The sequence below is a fragment of the Mauremys mutica genome, chromosome 11 (assembly GCF_020497125.1).
Source record: "Mauremys mutica isolate MM-2020 ecotype Southern chromosome 11, ASM2049712v1, whole genome shotgun sequence".
Classification (NCBI taxonomy): domain Eukaryota; kingdom Metazoa; phylum Chordata; order Testudines; family Geoemydidae; genus Mauremys; species Mauremys mutica.
The window spans coordinates 73,757,588-73,782,631 of NC_059082.1; the positions used below are offsets into that span (position 1 = coordinate 73,757,588).

The window sequence follows — 25,044 nt, forward strand, 5'->3', positions numbered from 1 at the left end:
GCATTACATTCAAGCTAGAGATATGGCTGATTCTGCTTAAGAGAGCAGAGGGGTGGCTGTTGCGACTCACAGAATTCCCTGTAGATGGATGCCCTGGTTCACACAGCCATTCAGTGAGCAGTACTGTGTCACGGTACCAGACTGTTGCAATTTCATGGAGTTTAGGGAGGTATGGCCAATCCAAAGGATGCTACCAAAGCATCCTTTATAGCTCCACTAGAATAGTGCCGACAAACATCCAGTTTCAAAGTCATGCTTTGTTTCCAAGCCAGCCCAACTGCAGATGTTTATTTCAACAGTTCCACAGGTACACATGGACACTTGCAGTCAAACCACAGCCAGGTTCTTGTCTTCGGAAGCTTACAACTTAATTTAGACATAGCACAGCAAAGGATGACACAGACAGGGTTGAAAGGATTGGTGTATATGAAAGATGAGCATTACAACAGTAAAAGATCATGTGATGTTTTAGTTACACATACATCTCATTAGTTCATTTTAAAAAAATGAATCGTGTAATTATGGGGGAGATCCCCCCCAGTTTAGGTTGCTTCACATTTTCCATTATAAAAGATTGTTTATTTGAGAAGCGCGAACACCACTATTGTTTGCAGCGGGCCTTTGAAATTTAGCAGGAAGAAATTATTTGGCTAGGAAAGTGCCTTTTCTTTGTTCCATTAAATTCCTTTCAGATTGAGCTGTTATAAACAATTAAATCACTATTTCCCTGCTCTTGCTTGCATGTTTCGGAAGAAAGTTGGCAGCATGCCAAAATAATGGAACGTGAACATTTTAAAGAGCTGGGGCCATGCTCCCACCAGAGCAGGAACAGCACACGCTGCACTGAGAACAGTACAGAGGTCCCAGAGCAGCTGTAGCAGCAGGGCAAATTCCCCTGATTAAATCTCTGGACCTGTCACATGGTCCCAGTGCCCCATCACCTTCCTCTGGGACAGGTGCCCCCACCTCCTGGGAGCTGAAGAGAGAGAGTGTGTGTGCAGGGTCAGGCTATCCTTGACCATCTCTAGGCACAGCACATGGGACCAGTGGCCCATTTGCACTCTAGGATAACAGCCTTCTCCTGCTACCAGCCACTATGGTTAGGCTCAAGGCGTAGACATCTGTGCTGCAATGCAGGGTTCAAACCCTTATGTTTGTACCTAATTTTTAAAAAGTCATTTAACCTCCCCCACAAAAAACTAGGAAATCACAAAAACTATATTACGAGAATTCCACAGAGGTTGGAAGTGAAGCAATTGAAAGTTAGGATATGCCATATTTATTGTTGCCCATGCAACCTTAATTCTACCTCCTTGTGTGTGGACATTATAAAAGTCTTTCATTCCATGCATACTATTTATTTTTTTTTTAAAAGAGGAACCCTGCCTCATTAGCTGCCCCGACTAGCTGCACAAGGGGGCAGAATTAAAGTTACATGCCTACTGGCATTTTCTAACTTTGGAGTGCTTTGTATTACAACCCAAATATCTTTCTTCTCATGAGGTTTTTTGTATGTAACTGAATAGTTTGAAATAGCAAATGCTGGCACATGAGCAGGAGTGGCGCACGCTCAGTACTGGAAGGCTAACTGGAAGCAAAGAGTGTTAGGAAGGGACTGAAGGAGGAAATGGAAGATACAAGGCAAAGAAAATCGGGGAGGAAGCTCTTAGCAGAGGATGTGGAAGATGGAGGCCACAGGAGCTACAAGGCAAAGACCCAAAGCATAAAAAGATGAGTAGAACTCCCAATTTTTGCTGAGTGTAGAAAAAACAATAGTAACGGGCAACTGCATCACTGTTCTCTTTCCATCCTAGGGGTCCTCCAATTGTAATCAGAAATAATATAAAGTGAGCAGTGTACACATTGTATACTGTGTTGTAATTAAAATCAATATATTTGAAAATGTAAAAAAACATCCAAAATATTTAATAAATTTCAATTGGTATTCTATTAACGGTGTGATTAAAACTGTGATTAATAGTGATTTTTTTTTGAGTGAATCGTGTGAGTTAACTGCGATTAATCGACAGCTCTAATTATATTTATTGAATAAACTTGTTTTCCTGCTAGGTAATGTGTATGCAACAAAACCGTACTGAACTGAACAAGGTCCTGGAGGTGGGGTTAGAATTCCTAGAAGTCGGGTTCAATATGAAGACAAATTGAAACAATTGTTTCTCTTAGCTTGTTGAAGCTTGAAGAAGCAGCTTGTGCTAGAATGAAAGTTTGCCAAGTATGGTGTTGACTGAATGGAGGTTGAATGGTGGTTGAAGCATGAAGGGACATATGAATCTTTAGCGGATCTGGCGTGTAAATATCTTGCAATACCAGCTACAACAGTGCCATGCAAATGCCTGTTCTCACTTTCAGTGACATTGTGAACAAGAAATGGGCAGCATTATCTCCTGCAAATATAAACAAACTTGTTTGTCTGAGCGATTAGCTGAACAAGAAATAGGACTGAGTGGACTTGTAGCCTCTGAAGTTTTACATTGTTTTATTTTTGAATGCAGTTATTTTTCTGCACATAATTCAACATTTGTAAGTTCAACTTTCGTGACAAAGAGATTGCACTACAGTACTTGTTTTAGGTGAATTGAAAAATACTATTTCTTTTGTTTTTTTAAAGTGCAAATATTTGTAATAAAAAATAAATATAAAGTGAGCACTGTACAATTTGTATTCTGTGTTGTAACTGAAATAAATATATTTGAAAATGTAGAAAACATCCAAAAATATTTAAATAAATGGTATTCTATTATTGTTTAACTGCGCGATTAATTTTTTAATCGCTTGACAGCCCTAAATATAAAGATGGTTACTCACCTTTGTAACTGTTGTTCTTCGAGATGTGTTGCTCATATCCATTCCAATTAGGTGTGTGTGCGCTGTGTGCACAATCGTCGGAGAATTTTTACCCTAGCAACACCCGGTGGGTCGGCTGTGGAGCACCCTGGAGTGGCGCCTTCATGGCTCTGGATATATACCCCTGCCGACCTAGCGCCCCCTCAGTTCCTTCTTGCCGGCTACTCCGACAGTGGGGAAGGAGGGAGGGTTTGGAATGGATACGAACAACACATCTCAAAGAACAACAGTTACAAAGGTGAGTAATCGTCTTTTCTTCTTCGAGTGCTTGCTCATATCGATTCCAATTAGGTGACTCCCAAGCCGTACCTAGGTGGTGGGATTGGAGTGAGACATCATTGAGTGCAGAACCGCTGAACCACTGCGTCGTCGTCTCTAGACTGCTGAACTAACGCGTAGTGAGCTGCAAAGGTATGTACAGATGACCAAACAACAGCTCTACAGATCTCCTGAATCGGAATGTGAGCCAGGAAAGTGGCCGACAAGGCTTGGGCCCTCGTGGAGTGAGCTGTGAGACGCGGGGTCGGGACACCGGCCAAGTTGTAACAAGCACGGATACAAGAGGTGATCCATGAGGAGATGCGCTGCGAGGAGACGGGTAGGCCTTTCATCCGTTCGGCCACTGCACTGAAAAGCTAGGTTGTTTTCCTAAACAGCTTTGTGTGCTCGATATAAAAGGCGAGGGCCATACGAATGTCGAGGGAATGCATGTGTTGCTCCTGCCGCGTGGCATGGGGCCTTGGATAAAAGACTGGGAGGAAAATGTCCTGGTTGACATGAAAGGTAGATACCACTTTGGGAAGGAAGGCAGAGTGGGGGTGAAGCTGCACCTTGTCTTTGTGGAAAACTGTACACGGTGGTTCAGATGTGAGGGCTCTGATTTCAGATACGTGTCTCACTGAAATGATGGCTACAAGGAAGGCTGTCTTCCAAGATAGATAAAGGAGCGAACTGGTGGCCATCGGCTCAAAGGAGGCTGTAGTTTAAAGGGCTTGCGCCTGGTACCCGGGACATGCATCCCCAGGGAACGCATGATGGTTCTGGAGTCTTTTAGGCTCTGTAATCTAGAGTCCATTTTATCTGAGAATAGGCCCTGCCCATCAAATGGTAGATCCTGCAGGGTTTGTTGCAGCTCTGGCGGTAAGTCAGATACCTCAAGCCAGGAGATGCATCGCATAGCAATGCCCGATGCCAGGGTCCTAGCCGCAGAGTCAGCTACATCAAGGGAGGCCTTCAAGGAGGTCCTAGACACCTTTTTGCCCTCTTCCACTAAAGCCCCAAACTCATCCCTGGACTCTCGTGGAATCAGCTCCTTAAATTTACCCATGGAGTTCCACGAGTTATAATCATAATGGCTCAAAAGCGCTTGCTGGTTTGCGACTCTGAGCTGAAGGCCCCCCGCTGTGTAAATTTTGCGTCCAAACAAATCAAGGCGCTTGGCGTCTCTAGATTTGGGCGCTGCAGCCTGTTGACCATGCCATTCCCTTGCATTCACTGAGGACACCACCAGTGAACACGTCTGAGGGTGAGCATACAGGTAGTCATACTCCTTAGAGAGAACAAAGTATTTTCTCTCTACTCCTCTGGTCGTAGGTGGGATAGAGGCAGGGGTCTGCCATATTGTCTTGGCATTGGCCTGGATAGTGCAGATAATGGGCAATGCTACCCGGGATGGGGCGTCAGCTGAAAGGATGTCCACCACCGGGTCCTCCAACTCCACTATCTCCTCCGCTTGGAGGTCCATATTACGTGCCACCCTACGTAGAAGGTCTTGGTGAGCACGTAGGTCTATCGGAGGGGGACCTGAGGTTATTGTCCCCGCCACCGCCTCATCTGGAGCAGATGAGGAAGATGCTACAGGGGCTAATGGATCCTGTGGCAGGTCCACTTGCGAGGGGTCTTGATGCTCAGGATCCGCTGTGCTGGGTGTGGGGCCTGCGTTGGGGTGGGTGCAGATGCCTCCATAGCCCCCGGAGGGGGATGACTGATGGTGGCCTCCAGTACTCAGGGCTCTGAATGGGCTGAGCGGGAGGCTGCGGATGGAACCCCTTGGGCTTAGTGGTACTCCCACGGGGCCCAGAAGGACCATTGTGCAGGTTCCTGGCTAGGGTCTTGGGCTTCGACCTGCCATTGACCCAGGTTATCCTCTGCCTGGCCCGGTGCGGGATAGGCCAAGTGGGATGCGCCATCCGACTGTGAAGAGCTTGAGGCGGAGCACGAGGGCCAGAGTGGTGTCGAGCGTGCCTGTGCCGACTCTGCTGGGAATGGTGCCGAGCGGTGCCAGGCCACAGGAGAGCGGTGCCGGTGTGGTGCCGGGGAATGGTGCTGGGATCAAGAATGGTGCCGATGGTCATGCCGGTACCGAGATCCAGACCTGGATTGCAATGAAGACTGCCAGTGGGAGCGGTGCCGGGAGCGGCTTCTCAAATAGAATCAGCGCTCTGACCAGAGCAGCGTCGGGAATCCAAATGGTACCGAGGTCTGGAGCAGTGCCGCAAAGCGGAACGGTGCCAGGATTAAGATCTGGGCCATGAGTACGACCGGTGCCGTGATAGAGAACGGCGCTGGGACTACGAGCGGCGCCAGGACCTGCTCCGAGATCAGGAGTGGTGCCGAGTGTCCACGCTCGGAGATAGCTAGCTTGCCCCAAGACTGTACTGCATGGGCGGGATGTGGTGCCTGAGCCTAAGCCGGTGCCGGTTCTGTAAGGGCAATGAGGTCCCTCGCTGTTGCAAACGTCTCCGGCGTCGACGGAAGTTGGGGCTCAACCACAGTGCGGGCCGGGGAGCCACTATGTGCCGGACTCAACGGCTCTTCCCTCAGTGCCGGAGTCAATGGTGCCGATATCGGCGCCTGTACCTTCGGTTGCTCTGGTGCCGGATGCGAGTCCAAGGTTGGCAAAGGGGGTGCCGGCGCCTGTTGTTGAGAGGCAGCCCCATCTGGCTTGCGAGGTCTCTTATGCCCCGGGGACAGGGAATGGCACCGAAGTGCTTGCGCTGGACGCGGTGCCGGTGAGGACCGGTGCCGTGGGTCTCTATCTGAGTCTCCCTGTGGTGCAGTACTTGAAGTTGCCGCTGGAGCACTCTGCACCGAGGCACTCGGTGCCGGAACTTGGCGTGCTGAAGGAGGATCCGGGCTGAGGGCCGCCTCCATAAGGAGCTGCTTGAGTCTAAAGTCCCACTCCTTTTTGGTTCGAGGCCTCAAAGCTCTACAGATCTTACACTTTTCGGCCTGGTGAGACTCCCCGAGGCACTTTAAACAGGAGTTGTGGGGGTCTCCTGTTTAAAGGCTTCGAACAGGCTGAGCACGGCTTAAACCCCGGAGCCTTGGGCATGAGCCCGGGCGGCATGCAGGGAGCAAGGGGAAGGAACCCCTTCCAACCCGCTAACTTTATTTACAAACTAATTCTACAACTATCAAGACTACTGTACTACACTAACTATATAACTATAAGAACTAGAACAATTATCCAAACTGGGAAGTAAAAGCTAGGGAGAGTGGAGGACAGCTCCACAATTCCAATGACCGTCACGGGCGGTAAGAAGGAACTGAGGGGGGCGCTAGGTCAGAGCGTTATATATCCAGTGCCATGAAGGCACCACTCCAGGGGGCTCCACAGCCAACCTACTGGGTGTTGCTAGGGTAAAAATTCTCTGACGATCGTGCATGCGGCGTGCGCACACCTAATTGGAATCAATATGAGCAAGCACTCGAAGAAGAAAATCTAATTTCTGAATAGATGAAGTTTTACCATGTAAATTCTTCTGAAGAATTTAATTATAAATCACTGCTACAACCAACTTGCTTTACACAAGGAAAAGCACATTAAGTTGTGTCCTAGAATGACTAGAATCACAATAAACAATTAAGATCCTTATTTGCCGGGATATAAATAACTTCTCCATAACTGTAATAACTGTACAGGACGGAAGGTATAAATGAAACCACTCGTGACTAAAACAGATTAAACCACAGGAAAGTTTTATGCTGATAAAACCTGATTTAGTTTAATTAACACTAGTTCAGTATTTGGATTATACATTAATAACAAAATCCTGATCTTTGGAAAGCTTTTTTTAAAAATTAAACATTTAATCAAATGACATCTCTGACCTTATCCAGGGCCCAGTGAAATCAATAGCAAAGTTCCTATTGATTTCAATGGTGCAGAATTGACCCCGTCCCCCTGCCCCCCCGTCACTCACATGGCTTCAGCATAATCATGTTGATCTAATTTTTGGAAACAGGAAAAGATATCGACTTCTTAAAAGTGTAAAATGCAGAGCTTCACCAATTAAAAATGTTTGAGATCTGTTTTACTCAGTGGAAAAATAGTATGTGATCATTCAATTAATGACTGTGTCGTAATGTTTACGCACCCGGAGAGTGAATTAAGGTTGCACAGGTTCCTTTCCTGTAGTTATCTGTGTGTAAATTATTTATAGACTGAATATACTATCTGAATTTTATAGATTCATAGACTGAAGATCAGAAGGGACCATTATGGTCATCTAGTCTGACCTCCTGCACAATGCAGGCCACAGAATCTCACCCACCCACTCCTGTAACAAACCCCTAACCTATGTCTGAGTTATTGAAGTCCTCAAATCGTTGTTTAAAGACCTCAGGGTGCAGAGAATCCTCCAGCAAGTGACCTGTGCCTCATGCTGCAGAGGAAGGTGCAAAACCTCCAGGGCCTCTGCCAATCTTCCCTGGAGGAAAATTCCTTCCCGACCCCAAATATGGCGATCAGTTAAACCCTGAGCATGTGGGTAAGACTCACCAACCAGCACCCAGGAAAGAATTCTCTGTAGTAACTCAGATCCCACCCCATCTAACATCCCATCACAGACCATTGGGCATATTTACCGGCTAATAATCAAAGATCAATTAATTGCCAAAATTAGGCTATCCCAGCATACGGTCCCCTCCATACACTTATCGAGCTTAGTCTTGAAGTATCAAGCTTAGTCTTGAAGTATGAAGCTTTTAATACTGTAGGTTAAGCTGGACTCATATCTTTCATGCTGTTCTCTAAAAATGTGTAAGTTTGACATTGGATAGCTCTTTTTTAATGGCTGTTGCTCTGCTCTGTTCCATGTAGTGGGTGGGAGGAAGAATAATAATTTCTAAGTAACTAGAAGGTGTGAGATCAGACTAGGTCCACCTTTCTTTAAAATTAACCAATAAAACAGAGCCATCCTGCACTGGGTAAAAAATGAACTACACATTCAATATCTACAATTTCTGCTTCCTAAACGAGGATGGAGAATCCATTTCCCCAGTAATTTTAGAACCATGGTAACAAATTAAAAGTGAGGGCAGACACTAGATAACCAAGAAGATGCACAACAGACAGTGGAGATCATCCAAATTAAAGAGAACTCTTCTATAGTGTCAAATTTTTAGTAATTAGTATCGTCATTAGAGGCACATCTCCAGCTTTAAGCAATTTTGAGTAATTAATGTTTTTATATTTTGCATGAGAAGTCCTGACTTCAGCATTTTCCTAGTGTACAAATTCTCCTAGTCAGAGCCACACAATGCAGATTAACTCAGTTGAAAGGCAATTAGAGTAAGCAGAAGAAAATGTAATTTGTCAGTCGGTACAAGCTATTACTTCTAGTCTTGGATTTGATTTTTATTAACAATACAATTGGCTGATTAAAAGAGAGGCAGACATGTGATTTTGTCAATTCATATTAACACATCTGCTGAGTATCTAAGCTACAAGTGCTATAAAATATTGAACATTTTAAAATGACCATACAGACAAAAAAGCTGAACAAGTGACAAACCTGAATTCCTTGCATAGGCTAGACTGCTTACAAGATTTTAATGAAAGTATAGACTTTAGAACTTAAAATATCAAAGAGGAGGCCTTGTTATCTGTATTAAAAAAACCAAACAAACGTTTAAAATAGTGAACTGTGTAAGAAGCTGGAGTATGGCTTAGTGACTAGTTAGTGGTTGTTCTGGCAATAGAACCCAGGGCTTCTGACTTGCAAGTCAGAAGCCCTGGGTTCTATTGCCAGAACAACCACTAACTTTCCTTGGGATCTTGGGTCAAGCTCTCTGGCTCAGATCCTCAAAGGTATTAAGGCACCTAACTTCCTGTGCTTCTGTGCCTGAGACTTCTCATCTGTAAAATGGGACTAACAACATAGACTTACTTTCCTACAAGTGTTCTGAAAGACCTGTTTGTAAATCAGTGTGAGATTCTCCAGTGAAAGGGTCTGTAGAAGTGCAAAGTATTATTAAGAGAATCAAAGACCACAATTTGTCCTTTCCTGTTTTAATTACAGTGTTAGACAGAAGATGGAACTTACTTAGAACATTGAGGAATTAAGAGCCCTGGTAACTTTAAGCTAACAAATAGACAGTAGCAATACAATACATGAAGTTTTAGGTTCCTTCTACCTAATAATTGCTAGTATTAGGGAGTGGCTTAGAAGATGCCAGTGTAAAAGAGGGGAAAGGGAAGGAATGGGATCTGGTGGAGATGGGTATTTCTGCTCTTATACGAGGCTATATCACTTCTCTAAAGTAACCCATCACCATTGGCTTTGAGAGAAACCCAGAAAACACTTCCCCCATTCTCCCAAGCCTTCAGAACTAGCCACACTGATTAATCTAACAACAACAACAACAACAAAAAAGACATGCCTGATACAGAAGACCCCTCATCTCTGGTTCTTTCTCACCCTTCTCTGCTAAAGTACTTGGTACCTTGGTGTTGGCTGCATGAAAGGGCAAGTCTTTAGAATTCAGTCAACACCATCATAAAAGGGGAATATTTTCTGCCCTGAGCCAACCCTACCGTTATTGACCCAGCCCTTATTATATAGGATTGTTAGTTCCTTGTGTCACCACTTGCTGTTCTGAACCCCAACTCATCCAGTTGCTTTTCATTTCAGTTATTTATTGTGAATGACTCAATTCAGTTGGCTCTGGACCTCCTCGTTTTCCAGACAGCCAACAGTGCCCATACATCAGCCTCAGGCCAGCTGGCAGCACATGGGTATGATCGCGTTCTCTGAGATACGTCGATAATAGAATTAGATTAAGTAGAACAACAAGCTGATTGACAAATGTGCTCCAAAATACATGCAGGACTATTAGTATAATTAAATGGCTTCCACCCATCTTTACCCTCCTGAAGAAAGTAGATGAGACAGGCCACCTAAACACTGATTGGTGACTTGGGATATGGTATAGCAGGACTTTGTGTACCTGTCTCCATGCCTTTCTTTCATGCCATGTGGCCTCTATGCTTTCATCTACCTAATTTGCCATGCAGCCACTCATCTACAGACAGGCCCTGTTCAAGATTCCTTCAAATTACATCAATCCAAAGGTGAAAGGCCTCTTAAGAAACAGGTGGAAACGAGGGACCTCCCATCCTTATGGGGACAGGAGGAAACCTTACGACTCTGTTAGGGTCAAGTGAATTAAGTGGAAAAAGGGAGAACCTATGTTCTAAATTCAGATACATTCAAGGTAGTTTGCCAACACAATCTACTCATGCAAATGGAACTGCTCCTTTTCACATTAGCACAGAAAACACAGATTATTTAATATTCTGAGTGCTACTCTAAATATAAGAGGTGTGATATTACCGCCTTCACATAATCTTGGATAGTAAACTACACTGAGACCAGCGGACATCAGAGTGCACATCTGAAGAAGCAAAACCAGTGTTTCTGAGATGAGGATATCTTCCTGAGCTTCCCATTTTATCTTCCAACTGAACTTCATCTTGGGGGAAAGCATGGAGCTCTTCAGGTTTGGTTTGATTTTAATTTTAATCTGCTGCCGCCTATGCTTGTAGTAAAAAAAAAAATGGGAAAAGGATACAAATGAGAAGTGAGTGGGGCACATGCAAAAAAGGAGGAAATGAAAGAAAACAATAGAGATGAAGATATGTCAAGAAGGGGAAAAATGAGAGAGAATGAGAAGGGAGCCAGGTAGCACAACTGGTAAGTAAGAAAATGTCCATAAGCAACATGTGTGTCCTCACTGTTTCTGCTCTGGGGATTAACAGGCACTCTCTGTTGTTTTGTTCTCTCTTTCTTATACCTTGGCTCACCCATCATGTTAAATTCCATAATAGTTACCATATTAGAACAGCACATGTTAGATCACTCAGAATTTTTGGCTCCCAATATAATTGTCTTAAAGAGGTCACTATGTATAAGCTGCTTTTATAACTGGCTGTATATTTCAAAAGCTACAGCAATTCATGTATGCTGTAGCTTGTCAAAATCCAGCCAAATGCTGCAATTACAAAACCTTTTGAGAATCAGGTCAGGAGTGCTGGTTAGGAACAAGTACTCAATTAGTATTGTTATTAAAGATAGATCTCAAACTTTGGAGTAATTAATGCCCTTGTTTTTTGCATAAAAGTCTGGTCTTCAGCATTCTCCTAGGATACAAACGTTCCCTAGTTGAAGCAACTGAATACAGATTAACTCAACTGGAAAACAATTACAAGAGAAAGATGAAGATGTAATTTGTCAGGCTGAACACAAAATGTTATAACACAGCATTTCCTGTTATGGATAGCATCTTACTAATGGTATGATTAGGTGATTTCACAATGGACATCTGATTTGGACTATTCACGTCTCTACATTTTCCGAATACCTAGCTATTGCCATAAAGCACCCAAAAAACTTTAAATATCAAGAGGAAAACGAACAAAGCTGACAATCTCCAGATCTTTGCTTAAATTGCTAATAAGTAAATGTGTTATAAACCCATGTTCGACAGACTGAAAATGATCTTTCCCAAATCCAAATGACATGCTGCTAAAGCTGAAAGTGATAGATTACAGCTGGCTGACAAAGCACTGTGCTTTACATTCACTTTTAAAACTACCCTTTGTGAAAGAACCTCCAGACTTTCTGTTGGTTGGATTGTTTTGCTTTTATTAAGAGACACAAAGCTCCTCTCTTCAGTTAATAGTAATTACATGTTGATACGTGAAAAACTAAAGTGAGATGGATGTTTCCACTCATTTCCAAGACATGCAAAAATTACTTGATGGAGCCAAAATACAATGTTTAATAATGGGCAAACACTATGGTTCATTTTGATTACAATCTCCTTATAAACTGTTTAATGATTGATTTTAATATTGTACAATGAGCAATGGAAACATGAAATCTTATCATAATTACAATTCTTAATGAAAAAAACATGTATTTACATATTTCTTTTAGAATTTATTTGTTGCATTTCACCTGCTCTCCATACAATGGTAGAGACAGATGAATCTAGAAATCTAATGACAAGGTTTACACACTTTCATGATAATAGCTGTAAAACTTTTCGTATGCGCTCACACTTCTCCAACAGGCCTGGATCTTCTGTATCAGAATTGTCATACCCTTTCATAAGAGCTTCAGCTTTCTGCATGGTTACATCTCGCGCACTGCCTTTAAGCCCCTCCAGATAGTCCAATAAAATAGAGAAATATTCATCTGGAACCTTTAAGAAGAGAGATAATTGACACTGTAAGTTACGTGATGGGAGAAAATCTCAGTTGACAATTAAAGTCATGTGATGGCACCAGGCTGAATATATACCAGGCTGAGTCAGACAACTATCAGGAATACATGATTATTAGATGCAAGCAATTCTCAACTCAAATGGAGATACTTATTGGCATTGTGCTAATCATTGTGGGAGACAATCATTACATATTTGCCCTTTGCTCAGCTTTCAGGATAAAACTCAAAGCAAAATGCAGTCACAACAAAAGCTGAAATACCTGTTAGTACATCCCTCCACTTACTGACCAACATCTCAACCCTATACGAGCTGTTGAAGGAGAAAACAGTGGCCCAAATACTATCCTTGAATATATCTGTGAAAGTTCTACTGAATTCAATAAGAGTTGTATGTACATATCTGAGGAAAGCACTTGGCCAAACAGCTCAGAATATGTCTAATAATAGCAACTTTCCACCCTCAATGCCCAAAATTATCTGAGCTGCTAGGAAGAGATACCACCCACTGTCAAACAATAGATTGTGACGTTGACAGAACCATCATACGAGGGGCTAACATTTAGTTTGAGAAACAACAGATAAATTCAGACATATGGAAACCGTTTTTAGATCACAGTGAATCAGACTCTGATAGAATCATTTAACTAAAACATGCCTAATGTGAAACAGCGTCACCGTCTCCAAGCACCCCATCTGTTTTTTCTCTTCTCTCTTCCTTTCTCATTAGTTAGTTAGTAATAGGTTACATTTTAGCTTCATCGGTTAGGATATAATGCTGTTATAATCAATAAGTTGTATTTACATTACTGATAATCCAATAAAAACATTTTAGACATTGGTTTATTCTACATTTTTAACCATAAAGTAATGTATTTTCAAGAACATCACATAACCTGATTTTCTATGAAGCATTTCTTAAATGTATGTACAATTTCTATTACAGCAATCTCTGTTATTAATAAAATATTTTCCCTGTGATTCAGAAGAAGCTAAAATGACCCGTTCTGCAAACATTTATGCACATGTTTAATTTTACACAGGACTTCAACAGGACTACTCAATATGTGCAAAGTGAAGCACATGCACAGGCGTTTGAAGGATCAGGGCCTTACTTAACAGAGGACTGTATGCTTTTATTCTACCTGAGAAATACGATTTTACAGAAGAAAGAATTTTAACAGATAATAAAGTTTATAAGTTATTTCTGCACTATCACTGAGCCCGTAACTTCACTGACTGAAAGTTCGATCACTTGCAGTGCACTGAGGAAATCAGACTCCAACAATGTCATAGTAAATGAAGGATAATACAAAGCACTAAACCAAAAGCAAAGTCTATATTCAGACTTATAATTTATCCAGTAGGGAAGCCAACTATCACTCTTCAGCTACAATACTCTTGTTAAAAACCTACCCACATGAAAAAGGAAATTAACCAGAGGCATAGTGATGAAACTAACTATACATAAAGTGCTGTCAAATGCATAAAGTAAATATATTGAAAAAATAAAATCTTCTTGTTTTCTGATCTGGTTCAATTACAGTCAATTTGTAACAATAGCAGACAAAAAAGATAAGACACAAAGATGAGGTTTAGGTTGATAATATACCTTTAATGGAAATAATTCTCTCTATAGTGAATGTTTGAACTCAACAGCCTCTGTGTATTCTGTACTTTAGCCAAAACATCCATATATAATTTACCCTTCTTTTTACCAGACTTTATTTGCGTAGTCAGACCTCATCATGTATAATTATATCTATCGTTATATAATTTAAGCAAAGTGCTTAAAGGGGCAATTAGTAGTCTATGCTAAACTTAGAAATTGTATGTGTGGAGAGACTCATGCGGCTGCTTTGTTCTTAAGGCTATAAAGCATTTAGTTTTCAGCCTCAAAGGAAGGCAAACAAAAACCTTTGAAACATTTCTTTAATCTAGCTATATAATTTATCCCAAATAAGAACCATGTTAACCAGAGAATATTCTATGTATTTTTCCCTCCACTGAATATGCAATAGTGGTAGACAAACTTAATGGGTTTATGGTTTTGTCTATCATTTCCACTGCCATTTATCTTGGCTTTTGTTTCATTTCCTCTCTTCCAAACAGTTTCCTTGCCTCTAGCCTTATCTGGAGAATGGTTGCTGCTTGTAGACTTGCGGTGTCCACAGTTAGTTCCACAGGACTGCATAAGCACTCCAACTGGGCTTGGCAGCAAAAATAAATCAATAAATAGGGCAAATATCACCATCTTCCTCCGAGTTTAGATTGTCACCAAAACAATATTTAAGAGCTTCTTGTTGAAAAATTATTTTTCTTCACCAAAGTGATGCCATGGCTCCAAAGGACAGGGAGTTTGTTGTACACAATTCAAATAATCACTATTAATAAATGAGAATAACTTTTGCAGAACCATTTATTTTAATGACGATCTCCCTGATGCAATCTGAATTAGGCCTGAGGCAATATTCCAGCTGGCTGTTGATGTCACAGGAAATAAATCAATTGAATATGTACAGTCCAGCAGTATGTAGGTATGTAGGAGCTAAACATTTTAAATGGAAATATCTATCTAGAAGCAAACCAAATATTATCAACTCTCGAGTGTTCAACAGTATATAACTGTGAAGGTGTTCATCATGTACACATGCCATGGGCCCCCGCAAAGATGTAAACCAGAAGGCTCACACCTTTGAGTGGAGTTCTGGAAAAGACCAGGTTTAAACTACACACGGAGTCAGACCTGGTAACAGGGGAGAGGCAATTTGACTGCAGAGATCTCAGCTCTCAGGCTGGAGTGCTGGACAGAGGGTCTGAACTCCAAGAATGTGCCCAGCAGCTCCAAGACTGGGGCTATGCCTGGTATCTGTTGAGACTCCAGGGTCTTAAAATACACTGGATCCAGCAGGCCCCTCACAAGAGTCCAGGGAGCTGCTAAGAGTGGGCGTTCAACCAGACCTATGACACCAGTCACCCACCATCTGGATTTTACAGAGTCAGCCCTAACTGATTTTACAGACAGAAGCAAGTACAGCTTCCTCTCTGAATCCCACTTTGTCCTACTGCAGGACCTTCAGTTATTAACTGGGCACCACCAGAAGCTGAAGATGGAACTTGGGAAGGAACAGAAAAAGTGCTTTCTTTTATACACCGCTAGCCTGCTATAATGCGACCCGATATAACACGGGTTCGCATACAGCGCGGTAGCAGCGGGGCTCTGGTGGTGCTTTAAAGGGTCCAGGATTCCGGCTGCTGCAGGGAGCCCAGGCCCCTTTAAATCATCGCTGGAGCCCTGCTGCCACTACCCGGGGCTCTGGCAGCGGGGTTCGGGCAGTGCTTTAAAGGGTCCGGGCTCCCCACAGCGGCCGGAGCCCGGAGCTCTTTAAATCACCGCTGGATCCCGCTGCTACCCTGGGGCTGTGGCAGCAGGGCTCGCTGGCGATTTAAAGGGCCATGGGCTGCTGCAGGGAGCCTCGGGCCCTTTAAATCACCGCTGGAGCCCTGCCGCCGTTACCCTGGGGCTGCGGCAGCGGGCTCTGCCGGCGATTTAAAGGGCCTGGGGCTCCCTGTGGCCGGAGCCCCGGACTCTTCAAATCACCGCTGCAGCCCTACCACCGCTACCCCAATATAACAGCATTTCACTTATAATGCGGTAGGGATTTTTGGCTCCCCACGACTGCGTTATATCGGGGTAGCGGTGTACTTTATTCATGACTGAACTCTGTAGACTGTATTGGCTAAAGAAGAGGGAGCAGAATTTAGGTATAAAAATATATTCACCAAAGTGGTCACCCTTACTAAGGGCCTGATGCAGGGAAGTACTTACATATGTGCTTAAGTTTATGTACTTGAGTAGTTCCTCATTCAAACTCATAGAAATCAGTGGAAGCAGCCTATTTAAAGACCATTTGCAATCTGACCTCACCAGTAATAGACAGTTTAAAATATGCTAGTATAAATAACTCATAATAATCTCAATGGATTAAAGAGGATACCAAAATAGGAAACATTTCTATTTCAGTGTTGAGAAATACAGAATTAAGCTATGTATTGATACTCAAATCTATTGAAAACATGATATTTGACATAAATTGGTTAATAGTATCTTCAATGTGAAAAGAAAGAAACCCAAAGACAAACAGGTGTAAAAGCAAGGACATCATTTTGGCCCTGAAATAGCTCCTAGACAGCTGTAGAGAAAATATGTTGTGTTTGGTAGGATGTTAAGGATGGTTTTAAAGGAGAAACAAATCTAAAATACTAAGCAAATTATTCCCCATACCCGCAGTTAAACTTTTATTTTGTCACTTCCTAAATACAGCTATGCCAGTAAAATTGTACTAATGCTTTGTGAACATTTTTGCCTAAATAAAACACTGATTTTACTATTTTTTTTTAATCTTTCTTCTCATCAAGGTAACACTTTAAGTTGGTAGCTGGCTTGAAATCTGCATCAAATAGGCCAACAACTATTTTAATTGTGTATAAAATAGGCTTAACAAAAAATCTTTAACTGTATGGACACATCCAGACAATGGGCAAAAATTGTCAACTAAAAGAACAAAGGAACAACCCACTATGGATTGGCAAGGTGGTTTGTTCTATTATGCAACAAAGTGGAATGGTCTGAAACATTCCCTCAATGCCACCATAACCAGAGGCTAACTGGAAATTAAATCTCTTGTTTTCAAAAGTTATTAAATTGCTGGATTCTACCACTGGTGCAAGCCTAGCCATTGATTTTTAACATAGATGCACTGCCAAGTCTTTTATAATCAGTCTAAGGTCCCATGTACATTGTACTGAGTGAGAAACCATGTTATCAGCCTGAAAGGATCTGCAACAGCTTCAGCTGCCTAAAATGTGAGTATCTATGATATTAGTACTGGGTTCCACATTCAGAAGTTCAGATTAATCAATACAGTTGAAATATGATCTAAATTTATCATTCATTTGTATTCAAAATGCAATAATACTTTTGTACATTAATTATAACAATCTAGTATACACAGGAGAAAGGTCATTCCAAACCACCTATGGTCTATTATGACCTTTCTTCTAAGTCTTGCTGCATTAACTACAAACGATTTAAAGCAGAGATTGGCAAACATGTATTGCCAATTGTTCTGAAAGGCTACATTAAACACTGCTGATTTTAAAATCAAATGTGTACATTGACTCCTTGTCCAGATTAAATCAAAAATGACATATGTGTTGGGATACCATAGTAACATTTGGTTAACAAAAAATAGGTGTAACTAATTTATAACTACTTGCTCCAAGATATTATTTCACTAAATAAAAAGTAATCTTAATACAAACCTTCTCTTTCTCATACATGTGCAAAAGAAGCCAAGTCTGCCTGGTCTTTTGAAACTTCCATTCTTTTTTTTTTTTGGACCAGCTGTAACAAAATAAATGAGAAAAATAATTGCTCAAATAAAATACTGGATAATAAAAATACTCAGCACTCACGTAGCACTTTTATATAATGATTCAAAATGCTTTACCAGCATTACATTAAGCCTCACAATGTCCTTGTGACCTAGGTGTTAGAGTACAGGTGGCAAAAGTGAAGTACAGAAGGATTAAGTGGCTTGCCCTAGGTGTCACACAAATCACTGGGAGAGCAAGCAGAAGAACCCAGGAATCCTGACTACCAATCCTTGTATTTTTCAAATATGATGCAAAGTTATCCTTATCAGAGTCGTGCAAGAGTCCTTGAGGCCATGCAATTTGCTGTCTGTTTGCTCCACAGTTCTCTCCGAAGTTCTTGCAGGGTGGCACGTGCATCAGGATCTGTGCCAATCTACTGGAGAGGTACGCCTTGAGTCCATCGATCAGTGCCCCCAGTGCTAGGGAGGGAGACCGGTGCTAGTTCGTGGATGGCACCAGGGGAGCACTGCACACTGCACTGCTTCAGTGCCGGAGTGAGTGCCGACTCCATTAGGAGTGCTCTTAGACGGATATCGTGCTCCTTCTTCGTCCTAGGTTTGAAGGACTTGCAGATACGGCACTTGTCACTTATGTGCCCTTCACCTTAGGCAGCTGGTATGTGGATTGCAGGGCTTAAAGCCTGGGGATCGGGGCATGCCCCGTCTCCCGGCTGAGTCCCGTTCACGACTAACAAAGTGTTTGAGAACTACTACTAAGGGTATCTAAGAAACTACTAACTATGTATAACTATTTTACAGGATTTCAAAGTTCACAAGAACAGAGAACAAAACAACACAAGCTGAAGCAGCAGACATTCCAGCACCATCACTGGCGGCAAGAAGGAACTGAAGGTGGGGGGAGCCGGTGGCACCCCTTATACTGTGCCATGCAAGCGCCACTCCAGAAGGCACCCAGAGCCGTTCTCCTACAGATACTGCTGAGGGGAAAACTTCCAGCACTGGTGCATGTGGAGAGCACACACAGCTAATATGGAATGGACATGAGCAAGCACTCGAATTAAAAAAACATCTCTACAGGTATGATGCAAGTCCACCTTTAATGTTCCACTTGGTTTTACACAGTAATATTGAGTATAGAAATCAACTGGAAAGCCAGTTAGGCAAGAGTATTAACTTTGTTCAAACACTGTCAAGTCTAATAGAGCAAAACCGCCCTCACATTAAATTTCTTCTGCACTAGCAAATCAATTGTTCAGTGAACTCTGTGAAACAAAGACCAAGTGATCACAAATTTGTCCAGGAGGGTTTCATGAGAGCTTCTGTAGAAACATACAAGTGTACAAAATAAGCTCCTTTTTAACTTCAGAAGTTTCCAAACTCAGAAGGGGACCGGGGGGAAGCCTATAGTTCCTTTCAGAGTTTTCATTAGTAAATTAAATGGAAATCTGCCACAAAAAAGACAAGGTAAAAAGCAAAAACAAATGATAAATTGAAAAATCAGACAAATGGTTAACAATCCAATGCACTATATTTTATACCAGCAAGTAAAGGTATATCTGCAAATTAAGAAAGTCAATCCAGAAGTCTACTACGGGATATTGCAGTTAAAGAATCAAACTATTAGAGAACAAATATTAGACTGAAACTGAAAAAGCACGAACACTGACATAAGCGAAGATCCAAAAGTTATGGAATCAAATACAAAAATGAAAAACAAAGAAATCAAAAAGCTTCAGTTAATCATGATTCAATTGCTTTTGTTGTTTAACCACCCAGCAAGGATGCCTGCTGTAAAAAGAATGGCTAGCACCAGAATCAGATTTGTGGAGAATAAAAAATTAACAATGAAGGGAATAAAATTCAACATTCTTCACTGGTACTTTGCATTCACTTGTAGGCAACTTCTCTATGCATCCAAACAGATGCAATGGCTGCAAAAGGGGAAACTGGCACTCATGGAAAAATAGATAGTTTTACATCAATTGACTAACCAAAGTGTGTTTGTTCTTTAAAAAAAATAGTATGTGGTATATTCATGATGTTGATGGAAACCATGTCAGTGCCTATTACACTGGACAAACTCTTCATGAACAGTTCATTCTAATCTAGTGCACCCGCTGCACTATTATGGTCATGATCAAATTCAGCTGTCATTTAAAGAAATTGCATGATATGTCAGTCATGTTTTCCCACATATGGGTTATTGGGGCATTCACATTTTCAGAAAACAATTCTACATTTTTTAACTAGTGCTCTTGGCTTGATTGTACTGGTTGCACTCATTCTCCCAACTTCGTTGCATGCCAAACTCTGGTCCCATTCTGAGCCCAAGAACCCATAATCATGGACACAGAGTTAATATAATTATCATAACAGAATTTGTGTGATTGTTCCACATAACGAACCCCACCCCTCCACCTATAAGCTTTTAGTATACTCAGCATAAATATTTCATTAATACAGATGGCTGAAGGAGGAGGAAAAACTGATAAATGACAAGAATATCACTGTCAGATCATTAAAATCTACAAAAGTATCACTTGGTGAAGTGCAGAGTGTGGGAGAACTCTGTTAGAATTAGCTATTTATACATTCACTGTTTTTTGGGTTGCCCTACCTTTAAAGTACAAATAAAGGTTAAACTCTTTCAGTACAATTTAATACAACAAGCCACATGCAGATTATCCTAGTCACATGCAGAGATTTTGTTAAAGGACTTCAGGCTTTCTTGACATTTTACAGCACTAATGCAGCCTTTTTATCTTGAGTGATTTAAAATCTTGTATAAATAAGATTAACTACACTACACTTAATAATAAACCCTCTTTACAATCACTCCCTTTTTTGGTGGTCTTTAGAAGTAGCTATATCCAGCACAATGTCCATATGTAATATAAGAAGTTATGGCACTAGATGGAAATATGTACATGTAAATATTTTCCCATTATGCTTAGGGCAAATTTTCTAATATATCATACAACTGCTAATTATTGTTATGGATACAGTTACTGTTTATATCTTTTTATAAGCACAAGCTGATTGAAAAAACATGAAGCTGACTGAAGTTTAATGGATCTTAAACTGACGTTTCAACGTAGCTTTAAAAGAGAAAAGTAGAAGACACATAGGAAATGGAGTTCATCGCAGCTTGACTCAGACAGTCCAAGACTTTTTTGGAGAATGATAGTCTCATGTGGGAGGTTTGCTCAAAACCCTCAAGACCCAGCCACATTATAAGTACAACCATGATTTTAAAGTCAGTTCATCAGGTCTCCTATGATTATTATATAAAACACGATTGAGTTGTGTACTCACAGCAGCAATTTTTATAACATAACCATGCGTCATCCACACAACTACTTACCCATGTGTTTATTAAAAAATGCTGGGAAAATCTAGGCAGCTCTCTAATAGCACACAGAGGGTATGAATACAGTGGGCCACTAACAGTATGTGGGGACAACGCGCTCTGGGATGTCCTAGTACGCAGAGGCCTCAGACTAAGGAAAACCAGTTCTACAGGCACAGTCAGAGAGTCCAAGCCACACATCAAAACAAGTGTTACAAACTGGATACAGGAAGACAATCACATGCCTGTTTAGACTGCAGGCCAGGGCAGAATACTATTAGCTGCCATGGTTATTAACCAAGTATATAGAATACTGGGTGTGAACACAAACTATGTTCAGAGCCAACCATGTCACAAACTATGTGACAAGGCTGTAGTATGTACAGGGCTAAAAAGACAAAGCCCAAGGAAACAGAAAAAATGAGAGCTACCCCCTCATGACCATAATGACACAGGGTAAGATCTGGTACACCCAGGAATACAGGCACAGGCTGAAGTGGCTTTAAGCAATCTTCTAATGGATTTATTCTCAAAGACTGTGAGGCTCTCAGACACTATGATGATGGAGGCCATAACTTAGACATACAGAAGAAAAAACAGAAACAAACCCCCAAGCTTGTTAGCATTAAACAGAAGTTCAACGTAATATTTCGTTGATTTTCAAGACAGAAACTGAATTGATTTGTTGTTTTGGTCTTTTAAACAAGCCAATTGAAATTCTGATGACCAAGAATTTTCAGACCCCATATGTAAATCTTTTTATCATTTTAAACAAATATTGTCTGCTTTTCTTTTGGGATTTACCTTGACATTTTGCCTATTTTGTTTTGCCAAATCTGAGCTTTTCCAGCTGGTAGGGAGAACACAGTCTGTTTGTTTAGAAGGCAAAGGAGTTAACCTAGTTAAGCACAAATGTATTTTCTATAAAGAACTTAATTAAAAATTCCTAAATCCTTACTCAGACATTTGGCACTTCAAAGTGACTTGTACAAACCAACAGTTTACAGTATATAAATGATACCCACACATTTGTGTCTCCTTGAGTTCCTACCTTATTGCATTCATTTGGGAGGCGGGTAGCATGTGTGTATGTCAGGACCAATTCAGCAGGTAAATTAGAGAAAGAGTTACTGCACCAACACATCAGGCCAATGGGTCAGCCATATGTGGCAGGAAAGTCCCAGGAAGCTGGAGGGCTTGGCATGGAGGTCTGAGGAGTTTGGGGCAAGTTTATTTTTTGTGGAAGAAGAGGCATTTAGATGTCCAATACAGTACTTGGACTAATTGAGCAGTCCCTGCCCCTGTAATGTATATAGCGCATTTGGCACTGCTAACCTTTTCTCAGGCCACATCATGTTGAAAGCATTTAAGGGAAAAATACTTGTGTCCTATTTATTCATAGTTTGGTCATTTATTTTGTGTTCAACTACTTTCAGAGTCTTCCCCATGACTGTGAAAAGTCTCTTTCTTTTCAATAGCTGGTTTCTTAATGATTTATACTGCTAGCACCAAGCCACCTGTATCCAGATCACAAAGAGCAGCACCTTCTGGAGCAGCTCCTTCTTAGGGAAGGGTGAGAGTGACAGGAGATGCTTGTGGAAGTGTAGATTCTGCAAAGTGGTTGAGGGAGCTGGAATTGTCTGTGGGATAAGAAGAAATCTCAGTGAATGTTCAGCTTTGAGTTGACGTTAGGCAAGTTTGCCATGTTTGAAAAATAAATTCAAAATGTAAAGTATGGATACATTTTCAAAGAACTGGGTGGAGGACTGTGCCCTAAGAGCCACTAATGCCCACTGGCATAGGAGTAACTGACTCATCAGACCAAACCAACTCACTACATACAACACTGTGTTGTCATGGTATTTATCCAAAAGGTATTGTGTAAGGTATCATATAAAAGCCAATACCATAACTGGCCATTAATGTCATTGTAAAATGCATGTGTTAATATTATATGTGAAATTATGAATTTCCTCTGTGTGATGTTACTAGAACATGTTTAAGACAAGACAGCCTACCCGAGGGAAATGTAATAAACAGGTCTGTCCCAGACCAATGTGGGTTTACCTCAATTTACATATTAGCCGAAATCAAAGCTATTGACCTAAACCAGCCGTGGTTATCCTGATCCTGAACCCAAGAGACAGAGAACTAACACAGCTCCTGTATCACAGAGACACATGGGAGACTGAATCCCCAGGAGGTCTCTCTGACTTGTAAGACAAAGGCAATCCTTTTGGGGATATAAAGAACAGAGAGAGACTCCATCTTTATCCTTTACCTTAGGAGACAACGAAAGCAAGCAATCTGATGTCTGTGATGGGTCCTGGCCAGTAAAAGCTGGAAAGGAGACTGGGGGTGAGAGAAACCATCTTGAACAGACTGTATTTTGCTAGATTAAGTTTTAGACTTTTAGAGATGTGTTTTCATTTTTATTTCCTTGTAACCATTTCTACCTTTATCTGTTTTACTTGGTATCACGTAATCCATGCTCTTGTGTTAATACACTTGTTTTCCTTTCATTATAAATAATCAATGCTGTGTAAGTTCAGTGAAGTGTGTACTTTGAGAAAGGTAACAGGTTGGAATGTTTTACCTTCTTGCTTTCTGTGTGAGGGTCCAGTCAGAGGGACTAGTCCAGGGTTTCTCAGACAGGGGTCACTGCTTGTGTAGGGAAAGCCCCTGGTGGGCCAGCCGGTTTGTTTACCTGCCCCGTCCGCAGGTCCGGCTGATCGCGGATCCCACTGGCCACGGATCACTGCTCTGGGCCAATGGGAGCTGCTGGAAGCGGCAGCCAGTAAGTCCCTCGGCCCACGCCGCTTCCAACAGCTCCCATTGGCCTGGAGCAGCGGCGACCCCTGTTTGCGAAACCCTGGACTAGTCCCTGAAGTAGGATGATTTGGGGGTGAACTTGGGGTTGGAAGGGTACTAAGCAGGGCTGGAGCAACCATTTAGGTGACCTAGGCGGTTGCCTAGGGCGCTGGCATTTGGGGGGCGGCATTTTCTTCGGCAGCGACTGCGGCGGCCGGATCTTTGGCCACCCCGGTTGCCGCCGGCATTTAGGCAGAGGGAGCTGGGGCAGGGGCACGCAGGGAAGCCGCCTGCAGCAAGTAAAGGGGGGTGCGGCATGCAGGTAAACTTCCCGCCCCAGCTCACCCCTGCCCCGCCTCCTCCCCGAGCACGCCGTGGCTGCTTCACTTCTCCCGCCTCCCAGGCTTGCGGCACCTAAGCTGATTGGCCTCGCAAGTCTGGGAGGCGGGAGAAGTGAAGCAGCCACAGCGTGCTCGGGGAGCAGGCAGGGCAGGGGTGAGCTGGGGCGGAGGGGGGTGCCTCAGGGTGGCGGGTGGGGAGCTGCTGCAGGGGAGGCGCCTCAGGGCGGGGGGAGGAGCTGCTGTGGGGGGGGCTCCTCAGGGTGGCAGGTGGGGAGCTGCTGCAGGGGAGGCGCCTCAGGGCGAGGGGAGGAGCTGCCATGGTGGGGGCTCCTCAGGGCAGAGGGGGGGAGCTGCCGTGGGGGGGCTCCTCAGGGCGGGGGCTCGGGGACGGGGGAGGGCGCAAGGTGGAAGTTTCGCCTAGGGCGCGAAACGTCCTTGAACCAGCCCTGGTACTAAGGTCAGACTGCAAGGAGTAACCAGGTTGGGCAAAGTCACGGTGAGGCTTGTGGGTTGCTGGCAGGCTGTTTGGGTCCAAAGCTGCATAGCCACAAGACACCCAGGGTTACAAGGCTGATGGTGACCAAACCTCATACTGGCCTGCTGGGTGGACCCCAAAATGCCACAAGGGCCATGTTGTAAAATCGTAAACAATACTTTGAAAATGTAGGAATCACATAGGTGAGGTAGAAGAACAGACACAAATGCATCAAATTTATTTATTGTACTAGTAATTTTTCTTACATTTGGAATGATTTTGTTTTGGCCAT

At 42.5% G+C, this 25,044-nt stretch overlaps 1 protein-coding gene across 1 annotated transcript in view; it reads right to left on the reverse strand.

Moving 5' to 3' along the window:
• Positions 1-11,783: 11,783 nt before the first annotated feature.
• The window catches only part of C11H7orf50 (chromosome 11 C7orf50 homolog), a 194,947-nt gene continuing 181,686 nt past the window's right edge, over positions 11,784-25,044 (reverse strand). Inside the window, exons 5-6 of the mRNA XM_044979115.1 lie at positions 17,703-17,784; positions 11,784-12,357 (exon numbers count right to left, since the gene is read on the reverse strand). Coding sequence (XP_044835050.1) covers positions 12,175-12,357; positions 17,703-17,784 — 265 coding nt within the window. The 3' untranslated portion in view covers positions 11,784-12,174. The remainder of the gene's footprint in view (positions 12,358-17,702; positions 17,785-25,044) is intronic.